This window comes from Rhipicephalus microplus, chromosome 6, assembly GCF_043290135.1.
Source record: "Rhipicephalus microplus isolate Deutch F79 chromosome 6, USDA_Rmic, whole genome shotgun sequence".
NCBI classification, from domain to species: domain Eukaryota; kingdom Metazoa; phylum Arthropoda; class Arachnida; order Ixodida; family Ixodidae; genus Rhipicephalus; species Rhipicephalus microplus.
In genome coordinates, this window is record NC_134705.1 from 55,115,565 (window position 1) to 55,133,477 (window position 17,913).

General features: G+C 44.0%; 1 protein-coding gene across 1 annotated transcript in view; it reads right to left on the reverse strand.

The window, feature by feature from the left end:
• Window positions 1-1,578: 1,578 nt before the first annotated feature.
• The window catches only part of LOC119167648 (cytochrome P450 2C28), a 123,744-nt gene continuing 107,409 nt past the window's right edge, over window positions 1,579-17,913 (reverse strand). The window contains exons 8-9 of the mRNA XM_075865977.1: window positions 3,597-3,787; window positions 1,579-1,810 (exon numbers count right to left, since the gene is read on the reverse strand). Of these exons, the coding sequence (XP_075722092.1) occupies window positions 1,617-1,810; window positions 3,597-3,787 (385 nt within the window). The 3' untranslated portion in view covers window positions 1,579-1,616. The remainder of the gene's footprint in view (window positions 1,811-3,596; window positions 3,788-17,913) is intronic.

Consider the following 17,913-nt stretch of genomic DNA (forward strand, 5'->3'; position numbering starts at 1 on the left):
CAAGAGTCAAGTTTATCAATGCGCTCGTGTCGATAATCAAGATCATTCCACAGCCGTTGCGTAGGTGTCTTCATACCTTTAGAGAGCAAGCGTTGATGTCATATCGGAAAAAGTGAAGTGGTATCACTTCGCTGCTATAGGATGCATTTTCGCTTCTGTGTAGGCTTGTTCACTCACAGATAAGCAACAATGGCTGGGAATCTATTGCAACGCAGCGGTATGTCTGGATTGAAATGCCTCAATTAACATATTCATTATGTGACACACCAGAAGACCGTATGCATTGTCTTGCTTCAAGTAGTTTATGATTAGCTGAAGGGCCGGCTTGGAGTCTTAAAATAATTTCCATTTCGCTGGACACTGCTGTAAAATGTAGCGCGCAGCTTGTCGGACGCCGGTCAGCTCAGCGGCAGTAGATGATGTCCGGTGTGCTATTTTGAAGCGTTGTGTAATTTCCGTTTGAGGCAGAGTCAAAGATGCTGCTGAGCAGGCCTGCGTGACAGGGCCATCTGCAAAAATGTTCACTATATACCTGTTCATATAGGCAATATACGACAAAGCGAAATGCATAAAAAACAGCAGTTGATATTTTTGACTTATTTGTCATTCCTGGGATCGAAAGTCGCACGATTGGCTTAGGCATCGTCCAGCGCGGTTTGTCGGGGATCACATGTGGACTCGATGCAGAAGCTATTGCTTCTGCATCGAGTCGTGTGCTAAAAGTGTCTGCCAGTGGATGGTCTTGATGCCTTGTCAGAATCCCCAGATGTACTCGCAGCAGTTTGTGAAGATGAACACGAGCTGGACAAGCACGTGCTTCTGCAATAGGGCCCCATGTAGAAGTGCATGGAGGTACCCCTAGGCGAATGCTTAGGGCGCACGTCTGAGTTTAGCCCTAGAGTGTATACGTATAGCCGATGTTCAAGCACGGGAGAGAACAGTAGTACTGTAGCGAAGGTACAGTAAAGTGCCTCGTATACGCGCCAGCTCAGCGCCACAGCTTCCGGAACTCACGTGATTGATCAAAAAGCGTTAGCATTGATGCTACGGACTAGATTCGGATACAACTGAAAAAGCTTGGAGGGCGCCCACTCCCTCCCGCCCCTTTCCAAACAATTTAAGCGTGGCAGCCGGCCACCTCCGCGAATGAAGTAATAATCCCTCGCATATACTATCGCCCATGTTTTCCGAAGATATAGCGTCACCAGTCATCTTGGTGATGACGTCATTCTGAAGAGCGGTCATTGGTACATGCTTGTATGCATAAACCTTTGCGTGGAAAATGCCCAGACTTTCAAAGTTGTAACCAATTCACTATACCCAGTATGACATCAAAGGGCTGGTTCGTATCACCGGATTGGAATTCAAGTGAATGTAAAACAAAAGCCTGCAAAAATGCAGAATAACGCGAACACGAATGCCCTGCTCCTTGCTTTTTTTTCGCTCTTTATGTTGATTCTTACTCGAGTAAAAAGCGTGTGAACTGAATGCACCTTGACGCTCTCGTGTACATTATACCGCGATATACGTAATGCAAGCTGTCAACATCAGGGCCATTATCCGATACAAAGATAATGGTGCGAATGAGAAATGATGTTTTATTGGTGTACTCCAATTCATGTGATCGTATTCTTGAAGCGACGCTCGAAGCGCAGCCTCGTCCTTTTCAGCACGCCAAGGTCGATTGCAGGGTCATCGAGGTCGCAGGCGAGTGGTTCACCAAGCTCGACCTTATACCTCTGAAGCATGTTGGCTACCATCAAAAATATTTGCATCAAAGCGAACGGCTCTCCCGGACATGATCGTTTTCCTGCGTGAAAGAAATTGTAGGTTTCAAGGTTCTTGCATACAACTCCACTTTTTACAGCTCTATTGGCTAGTTTGTATTTTTTTTAGTACCACGTCTTAACAGCTTGAAAACTTTAAATGTAGCTGGTAGACGACAATCATTCCTGCATACTGGTTAGTGCTTGCTCGACTATTCAAATAAAATAAAATCACAGTTTATTTACATCTTAAAACATGTGGGTGAGCTTGGGCGAAAAGCGAAACGATTCGCTTGAAGAAAGCCAAAGCTCCCATATACAAGTCATACAGTCCAGAACACAAGTATGTGCAAATACTAGCACAAAACCAATTATTCACGCTTAACACACATGAAAGTAAAAATATCCCAAATGTCGTCATGCAACAAATTTGGGTACTGTCGCGAAAAGTCAGAACGATCACGTTAAATACATGAAGAAAAAACAAGAGAAAATAAAGTAATTTGACAATTGACAGCAATGTTTCTATACTATGCACAATCAAACTGTACAAAATATGTATAAATAACTATCACGAGGCGATTGTAAAGCAAAATCTTTTACTAATAAATAATGCAAATGTACCGTTCTTCAGTACAGTATTTATTCTTGCATGAAATTACTTACAAAAGCGTTTCTTTACATCTTTTATAGTGCATTTTTCTATTTCCATTTCGTTACTCAGCAGATTGATGAGCAAGTGAGGCAAACAATAACCTAACGTCTGTTTTCCATATACAGTTATTCAGCAGATTGATGAGCAAGTGAGGCAAATAATAACCTAACATCTGTTTCCCATATACAGTTTGGCAAAAAGAAACGGTACAGAAGTTTTGTTTTGGCAAATAATTGAAAGGGCCCTTTCCGCTTAGATTCGCGATATCGATGAGATCATGTTAATATTTAACAACCGATTTTTCATATTTTATGGGTAATTTGAAGTCAAATTATGTGCAGGTAACACATTGAAACGAAGATAGAAATCCTTTGTGTGCGCATGATATTCAACGTTTGCTATGGAACGAAGAGCCCTTTTTGTAACAAAAGTATTTTAAGGTTTCTTCACAGTGAGGAACTTTCCCACTCCAAAAACAGTAAATAATATCAGACAAAATAGGCGTTTTTAAAGCATTAGCTTTAATATTACAGGCAGGTTGTGTCAAAGTTTTGCAATAACACCCACACATTTAGCCATGCGACATAAAACGAAGTCAAAATGACCGTCGCAGGACAAATTCTTTTGAAACAGTACACCTAAATTTTATATAGTTTACAATTTCGATAGGCCCCCAACTTAGAAGCACGGGACTACCAAAGGTGACAGATAGTTGACACGGATGAAAAAGAACCGCCTTTGTTTTGTCGTATTAATCAACCAGGAGTTATCTTTGCCTCACTTTTGTATGTCTTTGAGTTTCATTTATTTCAAGCAATAAACACTGCAAATTCTTTCCAGTAAAAATCAGGCTGCTGGCATCAGCGTCAGCTCTCCTCAGCTGACTTCGCACTGCCCAAAGGGTGAACAAATTATTCCGCGTTCACGTAAAACTCACACATGTAGGAAAGACATCAGTGTTCAAAAGCGCTTTTACCGTACGAAGGTGTCAAAAACAATTTCATTTTTATGGCTTATGACACACCAGCCTCATAATATTACAAGGCAGTCTTCTTAAACGAAACTTCTTTGAGAGATAAAAAAGAACATCGGCCTGATGTTACACACATAGTAAAAGAACTACGGCTACAAACTGGGCCCACACTCAGGATTACCTCAAGGGATTCTATACTCACCAAAGGAGAAGCCGACGTGATAGGCAGGCTTTTCTCTCATCAATGAGCCATCCTCACAAAGGAAGCGAGTGGGCTCGTAGTGATGTGGGTTTCTCCAAAGCGAAGGGTCTCGATTGACCGCCCATAGGTTAAATAATACAACCGAGCCTCCAGGAATCATAATGTTATCCACGATAACATCTTTTTCAGTACTGCAAAGTAAGTGTAAAAATGGAAGGCTGCAAATGATGCGAAGAATACCTAGCAAAGTGGCAACTTAAATCGGAAAAAAAGTATACCAACAAACCATAATAGGCAACAGTAATTCTAATTCTTCATGCGTATCTATCTATCTATCTATCTATCTATCTATCTATCTATCTATCTATCTATCTATCTATCTATCTATCTATCTATCTATCTATCTATCTATCTATCTATCTATCTATCTATCTATCTATCTATCTATCTATCTATCTATCTATCTATCTATCTATCTATCTATCTATCTATCTATCTATCTATCTATCTATCTATCTATCTATCTATCTATCTATCTATCTATCTATCTATCTATCTATCTATCTATCTATCTATCTATCTATCTATCTGTCTGTCTGTCTGTCTGTCTGTCTGTCTGTCTGTCTGTCTGTCTGTCTGTCTGTCTGTCTACGAACATCTTGGTTCATGGTAGGAGCTAAAGTCACAGTGAAGTACATTTTTTCTGGCGTTTCAGGTGGCAACTCGTCTATAACAATGATGACTCGAGTTTAGGTACACATTGCCTGAACAAATACTCGGATACGCCACTGTCGCAGTTTGTTTGAAATAAAGTAGTGTGTAAACGTGCACAAAGGAGTAAGAAAAAAACATAGCGACTAAAACAGCCAGTGGTGGTTTTCTTGAAAAAAACTTGCTCATCTTTCTGTTATGGAAAACTGCAAAGCACCGATGATGGAATGCGTCTACGCAGAGGTAGTGGAGCATTTATTGAGCACTGTTTTACCGCAAGAGACAAGCAATAGTGTTAAAGCAACATAATGGAATGTCACTTCAAGTACAAGAAGCCACTCGAAACTTGAAGCGTGCTCCAGAATCAGACGAGACGCACAAGGACAAGCGCAGAGTAAGAACTGTCACAGCTCTACACTTGAAGGGCGCTGCTAAAACACAAAGAATTACGCATGAAGCGAACCCAGAATATCACACAATATGAGTGCGAACTAAGAACAGCCACAATGGTTCCTTCTTTAATGTGACCAGCGCACCTCTTTCACTGATGTGGCCGCCGCAGCAAAACGAAGGCACCTTCGTGCTCTAACTCCTCAAGGTTGCGTAAAAAGCATAACAAGTATAAACAGCCGCCATCAAGAGGTTATCCCTGTAGAAGCAGCCTTTAGAAATGACGCCCATAGGATTATTTGCGCAACGCAACGCGTGTGCTAGACGACCTTTAAAATAGTCCCTCCAAGCCGTTCACGGCTTTTCGCTAGTAATTACAAGAATACGAATTGTCGCGAATCTCCGAGTACCCCGAACGTCAATTGGTGTATATAATAGCTCAGCATGCTGGAGAATGTATGGTCTGTGGCCAAGGTATTTCGAGCAGTGCGCAGTGTAGGTTCGACTACCGGCAGCTGAACTTTTTGAAGTTTTTTTTCTCTATACCTTAGTGCATATTCTACAACGTAACATCCATTACGCAACTACGCCAATGGAGACTATGTGGACCCCGGCATAAAACACTGTCGGGTTAAAAAAGAGCAGGCCTGCGCAGAACACGCAACCAATTCCCAGCAGAAGGTAAAATAGCGTCCTTTCCTGAACCCGTTGTAGACTACCTTGCGGCAACTCGTACAAACGCATAGAAAAGGTACTTATTACTCCATAAACCGCAGTAACCTTAAGGAAGTAGGCAAGCACTTAATGTGCCAATGATTGTTATCCTGAAGATCCTTTAGGATAACCTTTAGGATATCCTTTAGTTTTTCTACTGGGGTGTTACTATTGCTTTTCTGGCAGTCGTTTAGATCACAGTGCACTTTCCATATTGTACCATCTTGATTTCATCTTTTTATATTTGTCTCAAGTCATGTTTTACCATGTATCGCCCCACTTACACAATGCTCCAATTAGGAGCCTGTAAGGTATTGTGAATAAATAAATAAATAAATAAATAAGAAAAGCCCCACATACACCTAAGTCATTAAGCGCACTTTGTAGTGCACCTCATGACGGCGAATAAATTCGGCTAAGTAGTTTATATAAGGATGAAATCACAGAGTTATTCGTTAGGTGTGCAATTTGCGTTATTTCATGCCTGGTTGTTACTTTATTCTTCTACGATGCGAGTTCAAGTCCCATTCAATCCTAGATTTTTAGATCTGTAGCGTTTTGCAGTTTAGCTCATTTTGTTCTGCGGCATGGCCACACTTCACGTGCGTCCGACTCAGCTTCTCTCCGCTCCTACGGCCCCTTCTCTCACCTCGCAACACTGATGCAGGCAGCGCCTGCAAGCCTGCCAACACTCCTCTCTCTCTCTCTCTCCAGGCATTCTTCCTAGCGGCGTTTACACTGCCATTGCGCATTGACGTCCCCCTCTCCTCTCCTGCGCTATCCTCGCCCTCTATCACCTTCCCTAACCGGCGTAGGCAGCGTCTGCTAGCGAGTTTCTTAACTGACTGCTCGCGCTGCACAGGCGTTAACTGGGCACGCCGTATATATAGGCAGTGGACCTTTACCTCCAAGGTAGTGCCAGTGGGAGAATTCTCCTGTGCGTTTTTGAACGACAAGATATCAGCGTGTGCGTTTTCGAAAAGCTGACTGTGCGTCTCTGTGTGCAATCGAAGTCCGTTGTCTCTCGTTGCCCATTAGCAGCGACTGGCGTATTCTAGTAAGAAAGACCAGTCCATCACTACGTCATTATGCGGACATCGTTTTTGAGAATCCATCGTTTCAAACATTCTGCCCTCAAGAAATATCGCTACAATTTAGTCGTTATGTGCGCGAGTGTAGAGAACTCCTAAAATGATGCGTCTCAGAATCTTCAACTTCAGTTCACGACTATCTGTCTAGAACATCACTTCCTCCTTATCAGAATATGAAACTCCACAATAAAAAGACAGGAAACATTCGTAGATGTGTTAACCTCAATTTAACTTAACATATGTGCACTTCACTAACTGACACAAGCTTAGCGATGACAATATATGCTTTCACGGTAGTATCACACTGCAGCTACAGGTACAACACTGTGGATTCTGTTGACTTGAAGCAGCTTCGATCAGGACACACTATCCGTTAGAAATATGTTGTAACTCTTGAAACAGCATTCAGTCAAAATCGCATCATTATTACTGCGCACTTTTTTAACACGTGAGTGCCTTCTTAGTTACCAGAACACTTCAGAGACATCAGCGAGAGGGCCATTAATGCCACCAAGACGACGGTGTCGATGCATGTCACTCGAACTGAGCTCTGCCTAATGCTGATACTGCAGCAGCCACTCAGGCCAGTGGCCGTCTTATATTGTGGCGTTGTCGAAGGGAGAGCCGACATCAAGAGTCTCTTTACCTTCAGGTCCCTCTTCAAGTAGGAGATAGAAGGTTCCCTTATGCTCCGTTTGAAGAGGCGTCAAACACAACTGAGGTTCTTCTCGTACCTGTTTCGCGCAATACTTTCGACATTTTTGGATTGGCGATCTTCTCTACATGTTCCATTCTCGTAAGGGGCCTTATAATTTTTACAGAAGATTGAACTGTTTCTTTCTTCAAGGAAATTGCAACACTAACTGGATCCTTCGCTGATGTCCTCGGTAGTGAAACTTCATCCTGGCCATTTCAGAAATCGATGGCTTTTTGACCCTCTTAATTCTATATCTTGCTTCGGGAACGGCTTTGCTACAATACTACTGGAATCGAGCTCCGAAACCCGCCGTGACGAGCAAGATAAATCCTCCGCCTCACAGGCATCTGTTCGAAGAACGCCGGTATGACTGCTCGCACACCTTGAACACGCACTGGGCCGTGCTCCCGAGCGGGCTGCAGAATTTATGTGCCTTTCTCCTCTTTTGACCACTATCCCCATCACACCTTCCACCTTGCTCCTTGACAGTTGATGGACCTCCAATTCTGTGGGAGAGTCCACCCATTTTCTTGTTAATCTCGACTAACACTCAGTTACCCGACACCAACAGACTTCGCTGGTATTTCAAATTACTTACAACGATTTATCCGATCTAATAGGTAGTCTTATGGCGCCATCCAAAGGTGGATCAGGAGTGACCCACGAACTTTGCGCCGGAGCACTTCGCTTTGGCTGAGGGTAACAGAAAGGAATCTACCAACGGAACACACGCGCTTCCTCAGGAGCAAATGGAACGGTCAGAATGTAACTCGATGCGCGCCTCTCTCTTTTTGCTTGAGTGGGCAGGCTGAGCACAGCGATGCTACTGTAAAAAAACGGAAGATCCAGCGCGAGGCGCAGCTAAAATGACCGGCAACCGTTGGCGCACCCAAAGTTGGCACGGTTTCAAGGCAGGGGCTCTTGCGACTTCCGGTCAAATCCACCGATTTTCGCGGAGCAGGAAAAGTTGCTGCGTGGAGTGCATCTCGCAACAGAGCTGCTCCAGATCTGCCAACCGAACATGCAATGAGCACTTTCAATGCGCCAATGAAATAGACTTGCTCTACATGGAGCAGAAGAAAGTATTACCGGAAGTGCTCCATATGTGCCAATGGATAACACCATCACTCTGGGTTCGCAGTTGACGCTTGGGAGAACAAATGCATTTGTCAATGGTGTACCTCTTGAAATGACTACTGCGTGAAGCTTATTAATCGTTGACGATTCAATGATATTACCGCAGATGAAAGGAACGATGACAGCTTCTACTTTCACTATAGTGTTGCGGTGTTTACACTGAAGCGCAACACTGGCAAACTTCGCGCGTTGAGTAAGTTGAGGCCACTGATGTCGAAACACATTTGTTACCTAATCCATCTCCCGAATAGAAATGAGCTTGAGCTTCCTGTTAGCGCTTCCTCGTAAGAATGTTCTTTCACTGCCGTTGCCCAAAACACTATGTACGTAACAGAAATGCGTCGGTGTCATCAGCTAAGTACGAAAAAAAGAAGAACGTCAGAGGAGAGTGCTGGAGTCATGCCGTTCGTAACGTCAGAAGCACTTTTGATTTCGGCACGCGCACTTTAAGTTGTCCCCGCAATACACATTTTAGATACATGACGACGTTCGCATCTTTGCATTTGACTCGGCGGCTGCAGCCCCATGCGAGGTGTGCTTTGGTGGTTCCCTCGTAGCGATGACCATCCACTGGGAGCAAATTCTGCTTCTCTGCTACACTGAGATGTGCAGTGCATTCTTCAGCAGTATGCCCTCTCGCTGTACAGAAAACGTAGGGCATGAAAGAAGTCTTTGTCCTATTGTGAAGAACCTTGGCAGCTGGAGATGATGGAAGGTTGCGGAAGTTGAGTGGCATTGCAACTGTTAATCAGAAGTGGAGTCTATATCTTTGCGCATGTATCATGACACTCTGTTTTAATTAGAAGAAATTGAAGCAGATGACTCATCTCCTCTTGCGAAGGTTGGGTACAGCTGGCGTCCATCGAAACTGAACCTTACCGCAGGCTTTCGCGTTTGTAGTAGTAAACTACGGCCTCTGCGGGGATGACGTTCAGTAGTACCTCGTTTAGCACGGCAGCGTATGACCTAGCGCTCACTGTAAGGCTCGCTAGTCCCCTCCGATTGACTTGAGCCTCGTCACTTAACTTACGTAAGGCTACTACGTCATTATTTTAAACTGCCACGTTGTAAGACTAACAAAAACGATCTGGGAAAACCTCCCTGAAGGCTTTATTGACCCTCAGCGAAATGCCGTCCACAACACGGCGTACATTCAAAGAGTCCAAGAACAAACAAGCCTCTGCTCTACTGCACACTTAATAACGTCCTGCTTAAAGTGCTGCATATATTCAAAAAACAGTTTATTATTCGTCTAGTTTTATTCATTAAGCCAGCATGTAAGAGGTACTTGACTAATATTGTACCCTTCACACTTTCTTGGGGCCTCGTCGCGTGCAGTTTTTTTTCAGTCTTAAAGCATGATCTGCCTCACTGTCTCCAAAATAATGTCAAATAAAGCGCCGAAGTGAACCTTGAAAGAAATGTGCCGACGGCTTCTTTTGCGCTCTTCGTCAAACGTGGCGTATTGGGAGTAGGGAGCGTGATTCATCGCAGTGACCGGAACCAGGTGGGTCACCTAGTCACTTAAAGCGGAAAGCCTCGGTGCGAACAGGGGAGCGTAGTTCGGCTGTGAATGGAGGCTCGCGGCAGCAAATGCAGGAAACGAGATGTATGCGAGAAGAGTCACGTGACTGGTAATAAAGAAGACGCATGCCCCCCAGGGATGCTTCGACGAGCCTAGTGACGGACATTCTTGTAGTATGCAACACGCATGCGATGCGTAGTGCATTTGGTCCCTCATGTTCTTATTGAAGCAATTATGTAGCTTGTGCAACTATGCGACGCAACCAGGTTTGTCCTCTGCAGACACCAATAAAGGAAAAGCAAAGCGCGAGCCACCTGCAGACATTGACGTTTTACAGCAAAAGCTGTTATGAGATCCCTTTTTGGGTCACGTGCAGTTGTTCTGTGCCACCGCCACCGCCACCGCTGCTGCCGCTGCCGCTACCACCAGTGTCCCTAACCACATAGCGCGAAATCAGAAAAAAAAACTCTTGCACCAATGACACAGTGGGGCTTTAACCCGGGTGTGCTGCGTGTCAGGCCAATATCCTACCACTGAGTAACGCCAGTGCTTATCACTTGTTGTCAAACTCGCCTTAGGCATGGTGATAAGGGCTGCAGTGCGAGCACGAAGGTGCTAGAAGAAACGTGAAACGAAAGGTGGGGCAAGGAAAGCAAAGAGGACAACACGAGCACTGACTACCAACTGAATTTTATTTTTCGCAGCACACATGATAATATATACAACAGGCAATCTTTTAACAGCAAACGTGAGCAACGTGACATATTCTTATCACCATGGATTCTAATCAACTAGCCCAAAAGCCGTTCTTCGCCTTAGGCAGGCTGGATTCCGGGAAAGCAATCGCGGTAATACGACTTATAAAGCGTTTTAAAGCAGCGAAAGAACAACCTGTCGGTGCACAATGTGAATAGCGTCCGTCCGGTGCTTCAAACCCTCACATAAGCTTGTTCCCCTAATAACTGTGGCCCATGCCCACTTCAGCCATATTACCTCATCGTCATCAGCCTCTGCATGGACTATTGGCGCGAAATTCCTTGCAAGTGTTTAGCGGATACCACGCTTCTCAGTATAATGAAGAAAATTTGCATAGCGAATACCGGCCTACTTCCCAAAAGACTATTATTCATGCCCTAGTGAATGCCAAGAAAGTGCACATGCTTGCAGTAGTTACCCAATGAGTGTTTTAAAATGCTCTGAAAGGCCGCTCTTCTAGCTTACGTTGTGACTGTGAAGCGCCTACCGCACAGGAGTGGCATTTTTTTTACTAGAGGAGGGGCTCATGTTTGCCGTTTTGATGTGTGTTACTGATCTGTTATTATCTAAAACAGTAAAAGTTGGGGGGTTAAATTATATTGAACAGAGTTCTTGCAATGCTATATATATGAGACCCGGGCGTAATACGCGCCTAGCTAACCTCGGGCTCGATCCTGGCTCAGGAATGATCCAACAACGCTTTACTTATACCAGCTCGGCCCGACCAGGTTGGGTTCGGTCGGCAGAGTGATGCCGGCTATGTCGCCAACAGTCAGCTTAAACAAATTGCGTTCTATGAGCTCATGGTTTTCTTGCGTTCTATGAGCTCATAGTTTTCTTGAAGTCTTAAGTAGCATAAGCCTATTCAATGAAGAGCACTGCACAGGCCCCGGCCAGCCTAAAAGCCCTGGCTGTGATTTAAATTGAAGCACTCCTATTCAAAGGTTTCTGGTACTTGTGAGTTGGAGAACACCGTTAGTTGTTGCCATCCGTTTATCGTAGAACTCAATTCGTGTCAGTTGGCCCTTGGTGACGTAACTGATATTACATTGCCCTATTGTGAGAAGAGTATGCATAATATTAGTTTCATTCTTCTTTTTTAATGACTCAATCACTATGAGTTTAAACGCGAACAATTGAAATCACAGGACCAAGGTTACCACTACCCTTCTACGATTTCATAAAAACGCCCGGCCTGCGCGTAAGGCGCAGCACAGTCGCAGATAAAGCTAGAAGAGCGGCCTTTCAGAACTTATTCCAAACACTCATTGGGTAACCACAGCAAGCACACTTGCTTGATACCCATTATGGCGTTATTATCAAAAAGCTTTTTGGGTAATAGGCTGGTATTTGTTGTGATTGATTGATTGATTTGTGGGGTTTAACGTCCCAAAACCACTATATGATTATGAGAGACGCCGTAGTGGAGGGCTCCGGAAATTTGGACCACCTGGGGTTCTTTAACGTGCGCCCAAATCTGAGCACACGGGCCTACAACATTTCCGCCTCCATCGGAAATGCAGCCGCCGCAGCCGGGAATCGAACCCGCGACCTGCGGGTCAGCAGCCGAGTACCTTAGCCACTAGACCACCGTGGCGGGGCTGGTATTTGTTATGCTATTTTTCATCCTTCTTCTGAGATGCCTGGTATCCTCTAAATACTTCCGAGGAATTTCGTGACAATCATGCGGTGACTGACGAATATGAGGAATGATGCCTGTAGTGGGCATGCACAGCAGTTATTAGGAAAAGAAGAACAAGATTTTGTAAAGGGTTAAAGCATTGGACAACCCACTCGTTACGCTATTCGCATTGTGTGATGATTGGTTGTTATTGTGCTGTTTTAAAACGCTTTACAAGTCGCATTAACGCTATTGCTTCCCCTACGTCAAGCCTGCCTAAGTCTAGTTTGCCACCTAGTCCAAAGCACCAGCGTAGATCAGTGGTAGAATGCTGAGCTTGCACCCTGTGGACCCTGGTTCGAGATCCACTGTGTCATTAAACGCTAGTTTTTTTTTTCTCTTTTCAATTTCGTGTGATATGGTTACATACACCGGCGGCGGCGGTGGTAGAGGCGGCAGCGGCGGACAACTACAGTGGTGCGTGACGCAAGTTGAGATGCGCGCCCGTTTCAGAGGTGATAAGGAGTAGAACGCAATGGAACGTGTAGGTGCCACCACCATGTTGTCTTAGCAAAGTGTTGGAAAAACGCGCCTTTTTGTAGAAACGCTGCATGGTCAGCGCAGCGTGATAAATTCTACGGTCTTTAGAATTACTTATGTGTGCCTTTTCTACTAAAAGACGCACATGCAGAGTATATACGTATTGTTTTGGTGCCTCAGATATGCGCAATAATTGCTTTTTAATTGACAATTGCACAAGTAAGAACGCTGAATCTTGAGCAATATTGGTGGGCGCTGCGGATGGGGCGGGCTGTTTAGAGCATCGTCTGGTGCCGTTTAGCGTACCCGGTATCGTTAAGGGTGGACAAACGCACAAATGTACAGACAGACAGACGGACAGACAGACGGACAGACAGACAGACAGACAGACAGGCAGACAGACAGATAGACAAAAAGTTTGCGTCGAAGGTCCCGAAGAAGGACCATCGTCTGTGAAAATCAGTAGTCATGCAGACACTGCAGAATCGGGGTGTCGACGAAGCATATATAAACATACTGGCAGAAATCTACAGGGAATCAGCTGCCATTGTGCTTCATAAAGAAAACAACAGAGTACCAATCAAGAAGAGTGTAAGGCAGGGGGATACAATCTGTCCAATAGAATTTACCGTGTGCGTACAGGAGGTTTTGAGAGGCCTAGAATGCGAACAGTTAGAGATAAGAGTTAACGGACAGTACCTCAGTAACCTGCGCTTCACGGATGACATTGCATTGCTGAGTAACTCAAGGGACGAATCGAAACTCACGATTACGGAGTTACACAAGGAGAGCAGAAAGGTAGGTCTTAAAATTATTCTGCAGAAAACGAAAGTAATGCACAACAACCTCGGAAGAGAGCAGCGCTTCCGGATAGGTACTAGTGCACTTGAAGCTGTAAAGGACTACGTCTACTTAGGGCAGGTAATAACTGGTAATAGCTGATGATGAAAGTGGTCCTATGAGGACATGCGAGTTGCAACTTCTAGAAATTATCGAACAACAACGATGCTCCCGGCGTGAGGCCCGATCTATTCTTTCTGAGCGCTCACGTGGCTATGCCTCCGTTGCCAACCGGGCAAACCAGATGCTTGAGTCGTCGTTGCCTGATTTGATAACATGAACGGTGGAAAAGGCCATGACGAAACCTATGGAATATCTATTCGTGAGCCTAACGGAGTCATTGGCAAAAATAGTGAGCACTCAGTTGAATCAAATGTTGCAGGGAGGTAGGTAACCAACCTACCGTTCCCCCTTCTCTACCTTCACCAGTTAAGGTTACTGATATTCATCAGAAACCAGGCCCTGCGCTGTCAAAGCCAGACACGCCGAACACTGGCCTTAGAATAATTATGTCTCTTGTACAGGACCTGGATCGGAGCTCAGGCTCCGATTCTCAAGTCTCACAACCAGAAGAAATGGACTCTGACTCGAGAAATATGAAACGACGTGCTTCTCCTGAGGCACAACGGTCGTCAATTATTCCTAAATGAAGAAATAAGATATATGAGAAGGAAAACCCATCAAAAAAAGACTTTTTAAAGGATAGAATCTTAGAGAAAGCAGTGAGTGCTGCTGGTATCTCTTCAAAATAGAGAATTTAAAAGTACTACAGTGGAATTGCCGCTCCACTTTTTCAGCAGCTACAGACTTACTTCAACTTTGCGATAATTATTCCCTGGATATTGTTGCCTTACAAGAAACTTGGCTTGCAGAAAATAAGTATTTTAGGATTAAAAATTACCGCAAATTTTGTCTAGACCGCCCAACTTGAGGTGGAGGTTTAGCAACATTTATCTCATCTAAAATCGCCCAGAGAGCTACAATTATTTATCGGTCATTGGCTTCAGAAAGCGATATTTTAGCAATAAGCATTACTATTCCTGGGTCCCTTCCATTTTCATATATTATTACTTATTTTCCTGCGGGTGTTCTCAATTCTTCCATCCTAGATACTGCAGTTCACTATTGCCAAAAAGATATTGTATTAGTAGGTGACTTCAATTCCCATCATATTTCTGGGGGTTCGAAAACTGATCTGAATGGCAAACGTTTATGGAATTGGGTGAACAATAATAACTTTATATGCATAAACAAAAAAACTCCTACTTTTATGTGTAATCAGTCCTCCTCGGTACTCGATCTAACTTTTTCTAACGCTAACCTCCCCATCTTATTATGGTCTGCCATTAACTCGGGAACAAGTAGTGACCATTTGCCAGTATTGTTCGAGCTGGTATGTTCAACAACCTCCAAGAATAGATCTTCCGTAACACATGCAAATTTTAATACTTTCGAGAACTCCTTACGAGGCGCTTTATCTAACCAAACCAATGATGCAGAACTAGACGTCATCACAATTAGCTACTTTTTGAAAGAGTCGTTATATAAATCAACATTCACCATTGAAAGCTCTAAGCCGTCCACGAACCCTTGGTGGAATGCGGTCTGTTCGCGGGCTTATAGACTAAGAAAGGCTGCATGGAAAAATTAATCTTCAACCAGTGTACCAGGAACTGGAGTGAATATAAGTATGCGGCCGCTATTTTAAGAGAACCATGGCTAATGCGAAGGACAAATTTAACAACAACCGATGTGAGTTCTTGTCAAAGCCGGTATATAGAAAAGCACTTTTTCGCTTTCTGAGAACTAAGAAAGTTCTTCCAGTGCCCTCAGCGAGGACAGGTGGGCTGCGCTTTTACGCAGCCCCGAACTTAAGGATCAAATTCTGGCCGTCCAGAGTGCCCGCGAACGGGCCGCCAAGCTCGGCTTGATGGTCCCAACGTGGGATTAGCCGGGTGGCGCGGGGTCTCCCCTGCGTCTTCTCAGGACAAAAATAAAGTTTTAATCAATCAATCAATCAATCAGTGCAAAGAAATATAGAATCTGTAGTATGATCACCAGTTGAACTGAAGGCCCTTCTAGAAAGTCACTTTACAACACTTCTCTCATACCAAGCCCAGTCCCCCCAAAGGCCTGAGGATTTTGAAGAGGTTACGCCTGCAGAATTAGCAAACGTAGCCAGAACACTACCCCATTCGGCTCCTGGTCCTGATGGTATTACGACATCGGTGATAAAATCAGTACATAAAATATACCCACTTGGCCTACTCGAAATTATTAATCACTCACTTAGAAGCTCTTGGATGCCACCTGATTGGAGAATGACAAAAGTGATTCCATTATTAAAAAAGCAAGGCGCTGCGTTTACCTTAGATAATATTAGGCCCATTTCACTTACATCGAACCTAGTAAAACTTGTTGAAAGAATTTTATATAGACGTATAGATCGATGGATGTCAGAAAAACTAACACTGAGCCCATATCAGATTCGACTCAGGCGTGGTTGCTTCATTTGGTGTGCGCACGTAGATCTCGAAAGCAGAATTCAACTTGCTCGATATAAGAAACAATACTCCACTTTGGTAACCTTAGATATCACAAAAGCCTATGATAGCGTGGAGCATGTTAAACTGCTAGATTCACTTCAGAATTTAGGACTGCCTCAATACTTTGTGGCCTCGATCCATGCTTTCTTAGGTGATAGAGAATTTTACTGCTCGCAATCTGGTGTCAACTCTTCAATATACAGGCAAACGAGAGGTATACCGCAAGGGTCAGTACTATCACCCTTATTCTTTAATGGACTACTATGTACCTTTCCCATACAGCAAGATGTACAGGTCTATGTGTATGCCGATGATATTGCATTTTTTTGCTGCGTCAGCGGACATTCACACTCTGTACCTGATTCTGCAGACATACATGAATAGTCTGAAAACGTGGCTGGAGGATATCAACCTATGCCTCAATAAAACAAAAGTACTATCATAGTTTTCGCACAAAATGCCCCAGAGCGAATTTCACTAATGTACCGACAGGACGCCATACCTCAGGTCGAGTCAGTTAGGTACTTGGGGGTAACCTACACCGAAACACTTAACTGGAGTCCCCACATAAAGAAACATGGCTGCTAAAGCAGCACGTGCCTTAGGGATGCTACGCAGGCTCAATAATTACCGTGCCGGTTTGCGTAGAGACTTGATCGTTATGATATATTGCATGTACATTCGACCGATACTAGAATTCGGCTGTGTTTTGTTTTCTGGCGCTCCGGCCTACAAAGTTCGACCACTGATTCTGCTAAAACGCGAATCTTTACGCTTATGCCTAGGGCTAGCGAAATGTGTTGCCAACAATGTCGTATACGAAGAATCCCGCCTGCCTTCTCTTATCAAAAGATTTCATATGCTAACAGTACGTACATTCCTTAAAATCTATGCACCACCTCAGCGGAGGGCACAGTATGTGTTCATTAACCAGCAGACCTCATTCTTCAACCACCAATGGCCTAAATTAAGGTGTCCTCAAGTAATATTTACTCAGAAACTTTTGGAGCCCTTAAGAGTTAACCTTTAGGAAACACTTGTGCTCAACACTGTAGATGCAATTAGGATAGAATTTGACGATATATATACCAAGAATGCAAAAAATTTACCATATCAGTATATCAATGGCGTTTCGGAAGATCATTTGGCCAATCTAGAAACATCCATTGTGATAGCGACTGACGCTTCGGTTTATGAAGAGAAGGCTGGCGTAAGAATCGTATTATCCTCTCTAGATTGGGCTTTCTCAATTCGATTACCCGACTTTACACCTATTTACCAAGCTGAACTACTGGCAATAGTCCTTGCATTGCGTAAGGTGCCGCAAGATCTATCAGCGGTGATTGTTCTAACAGACTGTCTCTCAGTCTGTACTGCCTTAAGCTCACCAACTTTTTCCCGTACCTTAGAAACTTTCTACTCGCTCATTCCTACACGTGTGCGACTCGTCCAACTAATTTGGGTACCAGGCTATAGAGGTTTAGCTCTGAATGAGCATGCAGATGCACTAGCTGTATCTTCCCTTGATTGTCCAGTTTTACCTATTTTGCCTACTTCGGAATGTATCACAGCAGCACGCTTTGAAAAACGCACAACGGCCAATAACTTTGAAAAAATTCATTTGTATCAGACTTCCCACAGCTAAAGTTCCCTTGGAAGAACGAGTGGTGTTCATCAAGAAAGGAAGAAATAGTGATTACCAGGCTGCGTTGTCGAGTCCCCTCATTGAACTTTTACCTTCACAGGTCG